Genomic DNA, 15,528 nt, shown 5'->3' with positions numbered 1-15,528 from the left:
TAGATATGTTGTACTTGAATTTGTATCATGCGCTTACTTTTTTCATTCACACAATTGTGAACAACTGAGAAACTGTCATTGTCTGTATATGTCTATTGTGTGGAGCCATGAGATACCCTGACTTTCCCCAAGGGGATGAATAAAGTATATCTATCTACAACCTGTTAATCATAAATGGAAGTGAAGATGGAATAAGATATCAAGATCTCACTAAGAGGGAATTCATACTGGAACTCACAAATATCTAACATTAATGATGGCTTTGTCCCTTTTAAATTAGGTATTTTAAACAAAAGTAAGTAAATGTTTTAATGTTACACAATTTCTACCCCTCTAATGTAATGGTGTCAAAATGTAATTTTTTTTGTAATAGTGAACCTGAAACAATGACACAGTTCATATTCTATTCAATTTTGGACAGATTTGGAAATATATATTTTAAGAAATACTGGTCACTCTAAGTTACATCTTAAAATATGTTAGTTTATTGTTGAAAACAATGTTAAAACTCATTGAAGTGTCTGATCAATCTCATGATCCTGCTTGGTATAAGGTTCATAAACATAAATCTACATGTATAAGTCATCATCTCCCTGTTTAAAGTTTTTTTTAAGATTGATAGATTTTATTATTTGAATGCAGTGTCTGAAACATGTAAATAATAAGAAAAGTACATCTACCATTCACCATTACAACCAATTATTTGGTGATGTCTAAATCTTACAAAAAAAATGCTGTCTTGTTATTTTCTTTTTTAAATCTCTGTTATTGGCTTGTGTTTTGGTTATCGGTAATCTTTTTTAATTGAATCAAGTGACCACACCAGATATACAGTCAGTCAGTCAGTGACTCCACACGTGTTCGTCTTGGTTGCTTCCACTTTCACTGCCTCATCATGTGACATAATCAACATCTGACCGTCTCTGATATCATTTCACAAGTTATGTTTGTAGGCCAATATTTATTTACATCTGCGCTGGTTTCACGGAGTTTCGCTCTCAGTCCGCCTAACTGGTACCGTGTGTCTAGCTCATTACCCAACTACATGTCTGCAAATGTTATGAGCCGAGTTATGATGAACTAAATAATAATAAATAACCATACAGTATTATTTATGATGAATTGAAAATGGGGGACCCTGATGTAAACAAGACGAAAGTCTTTCTCTGGTCTGCATCCCCTTAACAATTGTTTGTATTGAGCTGTACTGTATGGAAGCAAATGAGTGCCAGAAGTATTTGAATTTAATCAGGTACTGTATTGTACCCATTCTGCAATCTTTTAATAAAATTTCAATCAATCAAACGGCGCGTGCACAGAAATACCATGCACGTTCACGTCACGTGAGTGACTGGGTCGCAGGGTGTGCGCCTGCGCGGCCCCTCAGCTGCAGGGAACTCTACTCGGGAACACAGCACTGCGGAAGCAGAGAGACACAGACCAACACAGCGCTTATATTATAACATCAGTCATGTTACTTGTGCATTTTGCGGGACTTTTACTTCGGAAACGCTGGCTGCGGTTTTAAAGCGTTTTCTTTCTTTTCTTTTCTTTTTTTACCATAATGGACTCGAGGAAAATGTATCCTTGGTTTTGGTGCTTCTTGCTAATAATTTCCATCACGCGTGAAGTTCAAGCTCAAGAGGAAAGTAAGTTATGATGACAAATGTTTTCATACATCTTCCACATAAAAACATGACATCGTTAGAATGCTGTATGAAACCGGGCGCATTAGGATTCCTCTTTGCACTTTCTAAATCAGCAGGTTCGCCTTGCCGGGTGGTCTCTACTGCTGGGTGAGGATGATTCAAAAGACAACCGATAAATGCGTATTTTTGTGGGAAAGGGTCAACATTTTGCACAAGGACCTTGTAGCTAGTGAGTGACACTGACACTGGTTTCTTCCAATCTGTAGCCATGTCATGTTCTGAATAATACCTGTATATAGCCCAACTCATCCTGTGGAATTGGTCATTCAAGGTAGCTGTCAGTCCAACACAACACATCTGTGTAAAACACTGAACACGAATATCTAGACTGTGTTCCTCTTGTCGACACTTCTCTTTTTGGTGTGATCGATAGATAATACTGTACAACACACCTACATGGAGATACAGGTCGGTGACCCCCCGGAGTGAACGCTTTCCTCTGGTCCGACCTGACTAGGTGACATACTGACATACACTCGAGACATGAAACAAACCTAGAAATCACAACGAAGAGACAACAAGACGAGGCAAAAAGCAAGAATGACAATCAATTAAAACATGTACAACTTGTTTGACGAAGGTTGGAGATTAAGGTTTTAAAATGCATCAGAGGGGAGCATTTCAATCACTGTTGGAGTTAATTCCATGATTGATTGATTGATTGATTGAAAACTTTATTAACAGATTGCAGAATGGGTACAATACAGTACAGCTCAATACACACAATTGTTAAGGGGATGCAGACCAGAGAAAGACTTTCGTCTTGTTTACATCAGGGTCCCCCATTTTCAATTCATCAGGACATATATGACATACATGACATACAGATAGTCAGTACTGCTACATCTATACATTTATGACATACCAGATTTGCAAATACAGTACTGTTTGTGATACAGAAGGAGTCAGGAAAAGGGAGTATATACATTTGACGTAGAAACTGTACATTGGAGGTGGTTGGGGGGGGGGGGCACACTGTATATACAAGCAAAACTGTACATTGAGGGGGGCACTGTACAAACAAACAAAATTGTACATTGGACTATTGACAACCATACTAGGCATCTAGAGGCATCATAGCAAAATGCAGATTTACCCTGTTCAGAGCAAACTCAGGGGACCTTACCGAGACGATTGATTGATTGATTGATTGAACATTTTAACAGATTGCAGAATGGGTACAGTACAGTACGGCTCAATACACAATTGTTAAGGGAATGCAGACCAGAGAAAGACTTTCGTCTTGTTTACATCAGGGCCCCCCATTTTCAATTCATAACATTTATGATATACAGTACTGTTATATGCTATTAATTTCCTTCACGTGTGAAGTATACAGTACTGTTTTTTACAGACAGTTTCTAACATAGAAATGATAGAATATATCCTGTACATAGAAACTGTACATGGAGGGCCTGGGCGGGGTTGGACATTTACCGGCCGGACATTTACAGTGGCCAGTTTCGAATTGCCGCCACCCATAGGTGCTCTTTGAGAGCGTTTTGAAGGTGGGTAGGGATTTACATTATTTTACAGCTGTTGGTAGGGCGTTCCACATTGATGTGGCATAATTGCGAAACGTGTTTAGTCCCTTGTTTGTGCCGAATCTGGGTTTAACATGATTTGTGGAGCTCCCTCTGGTGGTGTGGTATTATTCACTGACCTTTGGGAAGTATTTCGACATGTACATGGGTACCTTAGTGGTGTAGTGTATCTTGTAGACCACGCCCATTGCAAGTTGTCTACTCTAAGCCATCCTAGGTTGTCAAAGTGGGCAGGGGTGAGGTGGGTTCTAGGAGTAAGGTCAAGCATAGCCCCTTTCGTGACTGCGGTTTGCAAGCCTGGGGCTTTTGTGTCCGCAGTCACTTATTTATGTGCCGCCACCACTTCAGATAACATCCATAAAGGATGCTGTGATTAGTCTATCATTAGTGATGAATCTGAGAGCAGAGTGATATAAGGAGAGATGATCAGAGTAAACCCCAGGGGGTCCCTAGCGAAATGCAGAAGTTAAATTTCACTATGATTTCATCCATAAGATTAGATTAATATTTATTGTCATCATACAGTACAACCAAAGGAAGTTTGACATCCAACCAGAGTGCAAATGTAACAGTAAAGTGCAATAGTAATATACAATGTACAGGTGATTAACTGGATATAAAACATATAAATACTAGTAAGAGTAAGTAAGGGATATGTGCAGATATAGATATAGTATCTACAGATATGTAACGAGGATTATATGTGATGTCGTTAGCTCAACAATGTGATCTCGTTAGCTCGATTAGGTGAACTGTAAAACAATTAAAGCTATACTTTTGTCAAACAAAGTGAAGTTGTTGAGCCCTCCCTATCATCCATGATACTCTCGTGTCGAAGAGAGGAGTGGAGTGAAGGTTCAGCAAATCCATTAGGGTAAAGATAATTCCTCAGGTCGAGGCTAGAAATGATCTTCCCCAGCCATGACGTAAACATGGTCGATAACACGGCTCCGCGTGCAGGGATCTCGTTCGTTGCATTTTTTTTACAGAAGTTTTGTTGATGTAAAATTACCCCAAAATGTTAGAACTGTTGTGAAAATGATGAATAAAACAAAACCCTTTGATTTCTATCCCTATGGAGATAAGAGATATTCCTTTATTGATCCCCTTGGGGAGATTCGTGCGTCATAGCAGCATGGAGGGGAGGTACAGGTATGTGCAGGGTAATAGTAGAAAGACATAAATATAGGCAATCAAATGAAATATAAATATTAAAAGAAACAGTGTAAACATTAACAATATAATTAACTCTGAATATAAAAATATGAGAAAAATAAACGCCATTTGGCTCTTGTGTCATGCTCTGGTTGGGATTCCTTTCCACCCTGTTCCACCTTACATCTCAACCTGAGCATGACATAAGAGCAAAATGGGCGCTGTGTGACTATGGTCCGTGGCTGAGCTGATTTGAAAAACAATCCATCTTAGAAAGTAAACTTTATAGAAAGTTCCTTGAGTTCCTTTTGACGATGGAAAAGAGGCATTACTCAACCAGAGGGGGACTTTACTCAACCAGAGGAAGTCTTTCCCAGTCAGTAGCCAAGTCAGCATCTCATTAGACGAGTTGATATGGTCTTTTGTTACTATTGTTATCAGTTAAGACCTTATTAATTAGAAATGGCCGCTGTAATAGGTTGTTTGTTTAACTTTACATTGATAATGTTTGCAAACATTGGAGTTAAACAGACCTACATTTTTATTCATGACGAGTTAAGAAAGTTCCTAAAGGCTTTTGCATCTACAAAACAAATTCATGGTCAGAAATATCTTGGCTAGTGAAATAGCAATTTTAGAGGCCAATGGTTGGAAAAGTCAGGACTGACCAGACTTTCAGCTACTCCAAAGGTCTTTGAGATAAGAGTTTTGACAGAGCTGGCCAGTTGATTTAGTTGACTAATCGTATTGTCTTTCATACATCATTGTCCTTGTCAGGATGCAGAAACACAGAAGGGCCTCTAGTGTTTCTTCAGCCTATGTACCTATTGCAAAAGCATCAGTGATAGGTTAGGATAGGATGAGAGTCTCACCCACAGAAAGGTGAAACTTTTGCTCCAAGCGTTGTGTAAGATACCCCTCGTGGGCTCCAACAATGTATTAAAGCCCTTCTATGCAACAGTTAGTTCCGACCAAATAATTTGATTGGACGAGAGACATTCCACGAGTGCTGATATAGAGTATAGCACCCCCGGGACCTTTAACTATTCATGTATCACTCCGCCTTACACGTGTTCTACATAATTGTTTGTCTATCTTGGATTGGAACAAACTTTGTAACGTTCACTTTAGACACAAGGTAGCAAGCTAGTGAGCAGGCAGACAGGTTGCTTGGCAACAGTCCAGTGGGCGGAGCCAAATAAATGATTGAATGAACAAATCAATAGTAATCTGTTGTCGCTTTTTTATTGTGTTAACTAATAAATAGTGGTTGTAGAAGTGTAGATATTTAAAGTGAGGCTGGCACTCGCCTACCACCGCAGAGAACCCCTCCCACCCCCTCTATGAGGAGCTAGCTAAGATGAGGAGCACATTCAGTAGTGGTGGGCGAAATATCGATACAGTATAGTATCGCGATACTTTGCGTGGCGATACTGTATCGATACAAGGACACCAAGTATCGATACATTTTATTTTTTTAAATAACATTTTTTATTATTATTTCTTTTTGTATAAGGAAGTTGCATTGTTCATTTCAATACCTGTAATTAGGGGTGTAACGATTCGACCTCACAACGATTCTATTCGATTAAGATTTTTCAGGCAACGATTCAATGCATCATGAAATCTCTTTATTTGACCACGATTCGATACATTTTCTCAGTTAATTCCCCAACATTTTTGAATACACAAATATGGCTGGGGGAACTGATTCACTCAGCATGAATGGACTATAGGTCAATAAAAACAATACACACACAAAAAAAACATTAAAAAAAGATTTTATTTTTATTTTTTATTTCCATTAATTTCGATTATAATAGATTCTAACATATTCAAATCGATGCATCGAATCGAACACATTAGAATCGATGCATTTCGATTAATCGATGCATCGTTACACCCCTACCTAGGGCTGGGCGCCTAAATATGATATCACGATATGTTCTGACCTTTCGGCGATACACGATACACATCACAATGTTTTTCTTCCCCCCCCCCCAAACAATTCATTATGAGGCTTACCAAGACAGTATTTGAGTTTGCAAGCTAACATTAAAGACAAAATAGAAAATACCCATGCATTTAGCATTTTTATATTATATATTAGATTTAGATGATTGGATTATTAGATTATATATTGCATATATTTTAGCATTTTTATGAAACTACTGTATATTTGTATGTCTCTAAATGTTTTGATTAATTGAAAATGGAGCACCCTTATGTAAAAAAGCCGAAAGTCTTTTTCTGGTCTTCATCCTCCAGTCCACTTGTATTGAGCTGTACTGTATTGTACCCATTCTGCAATCTGTTAATAAAGTTTTCAATCAATCAGACAAATGTATAGAAAAGCTTTTATTATAACCATATAACAAAACATTATAATATTGTTTATGAAAATGTTTTAGCCCTATGCTTGACTTTATTATTTTAGGCATGGCAACAAATAAAATAATAATAATAAAATTAATAAATAAAATATTAAATAAATAAATAGGCTACACGTCTCTCTTTTTGTGTTACAAATTGTGCTCACCGATATCAACATAGGCCTCTTTACTTACTTAAAAAAGGAAACACCAAGAAATATGTTTATGGTATTCCATCATGCCATGTGTGTTTTTTATATATTTTATAATGCTCATGATTATTGCTGAAGTCTTGAGTCATACAATACCCACTGGCTTTCATCTTCAACAGACTAACTTGACTAAAAAGACAAAAAAGTTTAAGAGTTTAAGAGACAGCACTCACTGTATCTCTCTCAAACAAAGCTCCATGTTCTCCAGTAATATCTCCATAATCTGAGTTTGCAATGCATGTGTCGTGTCAGGAACAGAACCATTTTGATTGACAGTCGATTCTGCCAATTACGTCACACCGCTAGCACCCACCTCCTGCTGTTCTTACCACCAATCGGCAAGCGCGTATTCGTTTTTTACTTCCGGGATGTCCGCGATTGATTTTGACGAGAGATCAACAACGACAACAACAACGTTAGCTCCCTGCGGCCCCCGAGTAGACTACCAGCGCTCCACAGGAGTACTAAACGAGGCATAATGATTTTACTGCAACGCATGTTATAATAAAAGCTTTTCTATACATTTGTCTGATTGAAAACTTTATTAACAGATTGCAGAATAAGTTCAATTCAGTACGTGCTCTCTGAGCAAAGGAAGGAACTGAGCTATGAATGACCAACAAAACAATGCTAGCTATGGTCGGGTAAATATGCTGATGCTATTGAACGTGTAACATATAACGTTAATGCCACAAAACGAATGCCTTTGTTAATTATAAGTAACTTTGATGCAGTAGCGTGTGTGTGGGGGGCGGGGTTGTGCAGGTCGCTTGACTGAAACTTTTTTCAAAGTTTGAACGTGTGGTGCCAGATTGACGCGACACAATCCTCTAACGCGAGGGCAAAACATCACGATATCCACGATACGTTTAAAAAGTGTATCGTTAATGAACTGTACCCGATATTTATATAATATCGTCATATCGCCCAGCCCTACCCCTACCTGTAATAGTACAGTAGTCCACACACACACACACACACGCACACGTGTGCATTCAGTTAAGTTGGAATATGACTGTAATACAAACAGTTCAGTTTGCAGATTACAGTGTTGACATCTGTCTGCTTGAGAAAATCCCATTTGCTGCAATACAAATTATTGAAGTGAGATGAACAGACTGAAAACTTTATTTTATTAGATAAAACATGTTGACAAAGTTTTACTTTGCAGTTGAAAAAAGGTAATAAATCGCAATATTAATATCGCAATACTCAGCATATTGCAATATATTTTGAATCGCAATACTATCGTATTGTGACTTAAGTATCGTGATAATATCGTATTGTGAGGCCTCTGGTGATTCCCACCCCTAACGTTCAGCCACAGACTCGTACCCCCCCATTCTTGGAAGAGTTGGGACAGGTGCTCAGGCTCATCGGGGCTCAACTGGATATTTTCTCTTATCTCTTCAGCTCGCGTGGTGTTCCTGCTGGGAATGTTCCAGAACGTGAGCTTCTCTCGTAACGACACGGTGCAGGCGGTGGTCACCAGGATCCCAGAGGACCTGGCTTACGTCACGCTGCAGTTCCACACGCAGTCACGCAACGCCACGCTCTCCTACACCAGGGTACGTCATGGTTTATCAATGCCACGCTCACCTACACCAGGGTACGTCATGGTTTATCAATGCCACGCTCACCTACATCAGGGTACGTCATGGTTTATCAATGCCACGCTCTCCTACACCAGGGTACGTCATGGTTTATCAATGCCACGCTCACCTACACCAGGGTACGTCATGGTTTATCAATGCCACACTCTCCTACACCAGGGTACGTCATGGTTAATCAATGCCACGCTCACCTACACCAGGGTACGTCATGGTTTATCAATGCCACGCTCACCTACATCAGGGTACGTCATGGTTTATCAATGCCACGCTCTCCTACACCAGGGTACGTCATGGTTTATCAATGCCACGCTCACCTACACCAGGGTACGTCATGGTTTATCAATGCCACACTCTCCTACACCAGGGTACGTCATGGTTTATCAATGCCACGCTCACCTACACCAGGGTACGTCATGGTTTATCAACGCCACGCTCTCCTACACCAGGATACGTCATGGTTTATCAATGCCACGCTCTCCTACACCAGGGTAAGTCATGGTTTATCAATGCCACGCTCTCCTAGTCCTACACCAGGGTACATCATGGTTTATCAATGCCACGCTCTCCTACACCAGGGTACGTCATGGTTTATCAATGCCACGCTCACCTACACCAGGGTACGTCATGGTTTATCAATGCCACGCTCACCTACACCAGGGTACGTCATGGTTTATCAATGCCACGCTCTCCTACACCAGGGTAAGTCATGGTTTATCAATGCCACGCTCTCCTACACCAGGGTACGTCATGGTTTATCAATGCCACGCTCTCCTACACCAGGGTAAGTCATGGTTTATCAATGCCACGCCCACCTACACCAGGGTAAGTCATGGTTTATCAATGCCACGCTCACCTACACCAGGGTACGTCATGGTTTATCAATGCCACGCTCACCTACACCAGGGTACGTCATGGTTTATCAATGCCACGCTCACCTACACCAGGGTACGTCATGGTTTATCAATGCCACGCTCTCCTACACCAGGGTAAATCATGGTTTATCAATGCCACGCCCACCTACACCAGGGTAAGTCATGGTTTATCAATGCCACGCTCACCTACACCAGGGTAAGTCATGGTTTATCAATGCCACACTCTCCTACACCAGGGTATGTCATGGTTTATCAATGCCACGCTCTCCTACACCAGGGTAAGTCATGGTTTATCAATGCCACGCTCTCCTACACCAGGGTACGTCATGGTTTATCAATGCCACGCTCACCTACACCAGGGTACGTCATGGTTTATCAATGCCACGCTCACCTACACCAGGGTACGTCATGGTTTATCAATGCCACGCTCACCTACACCAGGGTACGTCATGGTTTATCAATGCCACGCTCTCCTACACCAGGGTAAATCATGGTTTATCAATGCCACGCCCACCTACACCAGGGTAAGTCATGGTTTATCAATGCCACGCTCACCTACACCAGGGTAAGTCATGGTTTATCAATGCCACACTCTCCTACACCAGGGTATGTCATGGTTTATCAATGCCACGCTCTCCTACACCAGGGTAAGTCATGGTTTATCAATGCCACGCTCTCCTACACCAGGGTACGTCATGGTTTATCAATGCCACGCTCTCCTACACCAGGGTAAGTCATGGTTTATCAATGCCACGTTCTCTCACGTTTTCATATAGAGATATATCCTCTTATGTTTTCATATAGAGATCTATGTTTTCATATAGAGATATAGCCTATATGTATATGTACGGTGTATGTTTTAATAGAATATTAAAATATTGATATGCCTTCAAATGCCCATCCCTAGTCAGTAGATGGCCTGTATCCAGCAGTGTCACCATCAACCTGCAAAACCTCTATTTCCTAACGCATATTCTGCTCTCCAGAGCATGATGCATGCAGTACGTGCTGTAAGCACATGGCTACTAGAGCGATCACATGGGTTTATTTGTCAATGAGACCTTAAAATGAGGAAACAGTTTTACGGTTATTTCTCAATTGCTTGTATTTCTTTTCCCTGATGGATGACCTAGATTAGGGGAAGTATTTTACGAATTGAATATAGTTTATATATAGTGTCTGTGACCTGTCGCCTAGAACTAGAACCATAGAGAACAGAACCATAGGGAACAGTACAGTACTATGAGTAGGATGAGAACTAGAACCATAGACGGGGCGGCTAGGTGGTGTAGTGGGCAAGGCGCTCGCCACCAATGCAGGAGACGCTGGGTTCGAGCCCAGCTCTCCGCATTGCTATCAGCTTGGCTGGTTGTTCATACTAACACAATTGGCAGTGTTAGGGGTGGGAAAGCTGATGGGTGGGGATCGGACGTTGTGGACAGCGACTCCTACAGGTCGGTTGGTGCGCCTGCGCAGCAGAATCAGGAAGCGACAGGGGCGGCGTGTCCCTCCCACGCAGACCCTCGCCGCTGAGAGATTGCGCTGTGCAGGTGAAAAGATGCGACGGCTGCTTCCTCGAGTACCGGAGGGTAGAGCCATATGAAATCCGCGATCACGGAATCGCGGACGGAATCGCGGAATTGAGCAATAAAAATGGAATAAACTGTAAATAATTTTTTTTTTTTTTTTTTTTTTTTTTTTATAATGTTGTGGGACTTGTACAGCACTTTGTTCAACGTTGTCAGTGCTGTAAAGTTTAAACCTTTTTAAATCTTAGACAAACAAAACACTTTGCTTTCATGAAATATTGTAAGCCGTCATTTGAGGCTTTATAAAAGCAGCACAATGAACACAAACCTGTCAGTGCCGAGTCTGACCTCATCTTAAATAACAAACAGCATTGCTTGTTGTAATTAACAAAGAGAGGCAGAGTTGATTTAGCAAAAAAAAATATATATATCATTTATATTTTTATATTTTTTAATAATCAAATTTTATTTTCATATTCGAATCCCATGCCCATCGAACGAAGCTTCGAAGTATTTAAGACAGCCCTATTAAATGGACTGTTATATCTTATTAAATTGTGGACATTTATTCATTCCCACTTATTAGACACTATTTCTGATGGTAAAATGAGCGTACAAAGCAAAATACAGAATTCTGAAATATTAAAACGGAAAAAACGGAATTTGGAAAAAAATAAAACGGATTTCATATGGCTCTACCGGAGGGGACACGTGATGTAAGGCTTCGTCCACATTGCAGCCGGCTTGTGGGAGGCATGGTCTAGCAACGTTCGAGACAGGGGAGGGTAGAATTGGACGATACGAAATTGGGATGGGAGAAAAAATAGAAAATGGGAGAAAAAAGTCGATAAAAAATAAATAACTAGAACCATAGAGAACAGCGATATGAGTCGGATGAGGGATTTGATTGGTTGTTTTTAAATAAAGAGCGGCCGCAGGATTAATAACGTTGTTAACGTTAGTTTGGCCAGAGAAACAAATATACTAATTAAAATGGTTGGACCTGCAAGATTTGTACTTTGTACTTTGTAGGTCTGCATTTTGTAAAGTGTGTTTTTTTTTCTCTGAAATGTTATTGAGTAAAAGTACAAGTATACAAACCTAATAATACTCGAGTAAAGTACAAATCCCCCAAAACAGTACTTAAGTATTGTAACAAAGTGTAATTACTCAAGTACTTTACACCCCTGTATGTAGCATATAGATTAGTCGTGGGGATGGTTGATGAATGAGGCTCTGTGTGTGGTCCTCAGACTCTCGGGGAAGTCAGCTGACGTACAGTCAGTCCCTGCGATGGCGGCTGGCAGACGTACAACCTCTGACCTCTGACCTCTGGCTCCGCTCCCAGGCGCCTCAAGGGACCAAGGGGTTTGGGCCAAAAAGGAAAAATGTACAAAAGATATGAACATGCTAACGCTGTCTTAACCCTTTCACTGCCACACTACCAAAGGGTTAACCATTTCACAACCACACTACCAAAGGGTTAACCCTTTCACTGCCACACTACAGAAGGTTAACCCTTTCACTACCACACAACAGACGGTTACCCCCCCCCCATGCTGCTATGACACCCGAATCTCCCCAAGGGGATGAATAAAGGAATATCTTATCTTTTTTTATTTAATTTTTTTTTTATTCATGATATTATTATTATTTTTTTAATCTTTTTCCCCCTTCTTCTTCCGTTTTTCTCCCATCCCAATGTTAGTTGTTATGCCAATTCCCAATCCCCTTCCTGGTCGTTGCGCACTCTACCCCCTACCGTCGGTCCGGGAGGGCGGAGACTATCACATGCTTCCTCCGACACATGTGTACCCAGCCCACCGCTTCTTTTCACCTGGCAGCACGGACTCTCACTGGGAGAGTGTAACGTGTGGAAGGATCACACTACCTCTCCTAGACCCTTCCTTTGCTGTTCAGGTGCCCCGACCGAACTGTAGGAGTCGCTGTTTACAACGACCAGGACCCACCCTCGCCGGGTTTCCCACCCGCTAACACAGCCAATTGTGTTAGTATGGACGGTCGGCCAACCCGGAAGCACCACAGCTGGATTCGATCCCACTGTCTTTGTGGATCTTATCTTACATAACTTACATAATATCATTACTTGATCACGGTAAAACAATATAGATCATGTACAGTTTCTGTCTTTTTATCTTTCTTTTACTCTCATTCACCTATTCTACCCGCCTGGCTCAATCTTTCTGTTTCTCCAACGGTCTTTCTCTCACTCTTCCCTCCTTGCGCTCACTCAGTTTCACACTTATGCAAGCAGCGCGCCCACAGGTATGGTTTGTGGTTGAGTGGCGTAACTGACAAACCAGTAGAAGTGATGGAGCATGAATCAAGGAGGTGACTAACGGTGGTTTCCTGTCAATGACTCAGATTTCTTCTGTATGGTTTGTGATGCGTTCTGTATCTTCACACATTACACCTAGGTAACGGAAGGCTTGTGGGGAGACAGTGTCTCAGGAGGTAGAGCAGGTTGTCTGGTAATCAGAAGGTTAGTGTTAGACAGTGTCTCAGGAGGTAGAGAGGTCGTCTGGTAATCAGAAGGTTAGTGTTAGACAGTGTCTCAGGAGGTAGAGAGGTCGTCTGGTAATCAGAAGGTTAGTGTTAGACAGTGTCTCAGGAGGTAGAGCAGTCGTCTGGTAATCAGAAGGTTAGTGTTAGACAGTGTCTCAGGAGGTAGAGCAGTCGTCTGGTAATCAGAAGGTTAGGGTTAGACAGTGTCTCAGGAGGTAGAGCGGTCGTCTGGTAATCTGAAGGTTAGGGTTAGACAGTGTTTCAGGAGGTAGAGCAGTCGTCTGGTAATCAGAAGGTTAGGGTTAGACAGTGTCTCAGGAGGTAGAGCAGGTCGTCTGGTAATCAGAAGGTTAGTGTTAGACAGTGTCTCAGGAGGTAGAGCTGGTCGTCTGGTAATCAGAAGGTTAGTGTTAGACAGTGTCTCAGGAGGTAGAGAGGTCGTCTGGTAATCAGAAGGTTAGTGTTAGACAGTGTCTCAGGAGGTAGAGCAGGTCGTCTGGTAATCAGAAGGTTAGTGTTAGACAGTGTCTCAGGAGGTAGAGCAGTCGTCTGGTAATCAGAAGTTTAGGGTTAGACAGTGTCTCAGGAGGTAGAGCGGTCGACTGGTAATCAGAAGGTTAGTGTTAGACAGTGGGTCAGGAGGTAGAGCGTCTGGTAATCAGAAGGTTAGGGTTAGACAGTGTCTCAGGAGGTAGAGCAGTCGTCTGGTAATCAGAAGGTCAGGGTTAGACAGTGTCTCAGGAGGTAGAGCGGGTCATCTGGTAATCAGAATGTTAGGGTTAGACAGTGTCTCAGGAGGTAGAGCAGTCGTCTGGTAATCAGAAGGTTAGAGTTAGACAGTGTCTCAGGAGGTAGAGCAGTCGTCTGGTAATCAGAAGGTTAGGGTTAGACAGTGTCTCAGGAGGTAGAGCAGGTTGTCTGGTAATCAGAAGGTTAGGGTTAGACAGTGTCTCAGGAGGTAAAGAGGTTGTCTGGTAATCAGAAGGTTAGGGTTAGACAGTGCAGTACACACTAGACACTAGGGATGAGTTAGAATTTTCTAATAGTCCTGCCAGTCTCCACATTCGATTTTCATGTCGGAGTCGGAAAATATGTATATAATTATTATTTCTTTTAATAAAAAAAAATATACAGTATATATATATATATTTTTTTTTTTTTGGCGGCAGGACTTATTCTTAACCGACTGCGCTCTCGCCTTCATCCTGACCACGTCTGTCGACATGCTGATCATTTTAAACAACGTTAAAGTCTAAAGACCTTTTTTTTTTTAAGTGAAGCAAACTATTTTTATTTAATACATTTTTATATTTAGAGGCAGCCTAATTTTCATAGCCTAATTGATACGATGCACATGCTACTGTTTCTATTTGTGTATTAAAACCGGTGGATAGGCCAATGCAATGCTGTTATTATTATAGGCTACGATGGTGAACGGTGTCATTTTGATTTATTGTCGGTCAGCTGAGCCGATCAACGTTCTGAAGGATTATCTGAAGTGCCTATTTATGTGCAATACCCTTTTAATGATCCATTCTATTGAAAACAATAACTGAATTGAACTTAAACTGAAAATTTTAACTGAATTGAAACTGAAACAGAATATAACAATTTCGTGTTTTTCTTTTTTTTCTGTCTTAAAGGAAAACTTCAACATTTTGGGAAATTAGCTTATTTGGATTCTACCCTGGAGTTAGACAAGAAGATACATAGCTTTTTCTTCTCTGTGCATGCAGTAGGAGTAGGAAGACGTGCACTGTTAGCCTAGCTTAGCGTCAGTCACTGGAAGTAGGTTCCTCCATTAGCCTAGTTCCAAACGTCTTCCTACTCCTACTGCATGCACAGAGAAGAAAAAGGTATGTATCTTCTTGTCTAACTCCAGGGTTCCCAAAATGTTGGAGTGTTAAGATACGTACCTTTTTCTTCTGTGCATGCAGTAGGAGTAGGAAGACGCGCACCGTTAGCCTAGCTTAGCGTCAGTCACTGGAAGTAGGTT

General features: G+C 41.2%; 1 protein-coding gene across 2 annotated transcripts in view; it reads left to right on the top strand.

Annotated features, from left to right (window-relative positions):
* The first annotated feature begins 1,486 nt into the window (after positions 1–1,486).
* The window catches only part of tm7sf3 (transmembrane 7 superfamily member 3), a 50,202-nt gene continuing 36,160 nt past the window's right edge, over positions 1,487–15,528 (top strand). For both annotated transcript variants that reach the window (XR_014620547.1, XM_084330322.1), the window contains exons 1-2: positions 1,487–1,649; positions 8,406–8,560. Coding sequence is in view for 1 of the 2 variants with exons in the window: in XM_084330322.1 (XP_084186448.1) it covers positions 1,565–1,649; positions 8,406–8,560 (240 nt within the window). In the remaining variant the exon portion in view is untranslated. The remainder of the gene's footprint in view (positions 1,650–8,405; positions 8,561–15,528) is intronic.

Source organism: Notolepis coatsorum, assembly GCF_963971535.1.
Source record: "Notolepis coatsorum genome assembly, chromosome: 15".
NCBI classification, from domain to species: domain Eukaryota; kingdom Metazoa; phylum Chordata; class Actinopteri; order Aulopiformes; family Paralepididae; genus Notolepis; species Notolepis coatsorum.
Note: the sequence above shows the minus strand (reverse complement) of the source record. Positions and strands in the feature narration are given on the sequence as shown.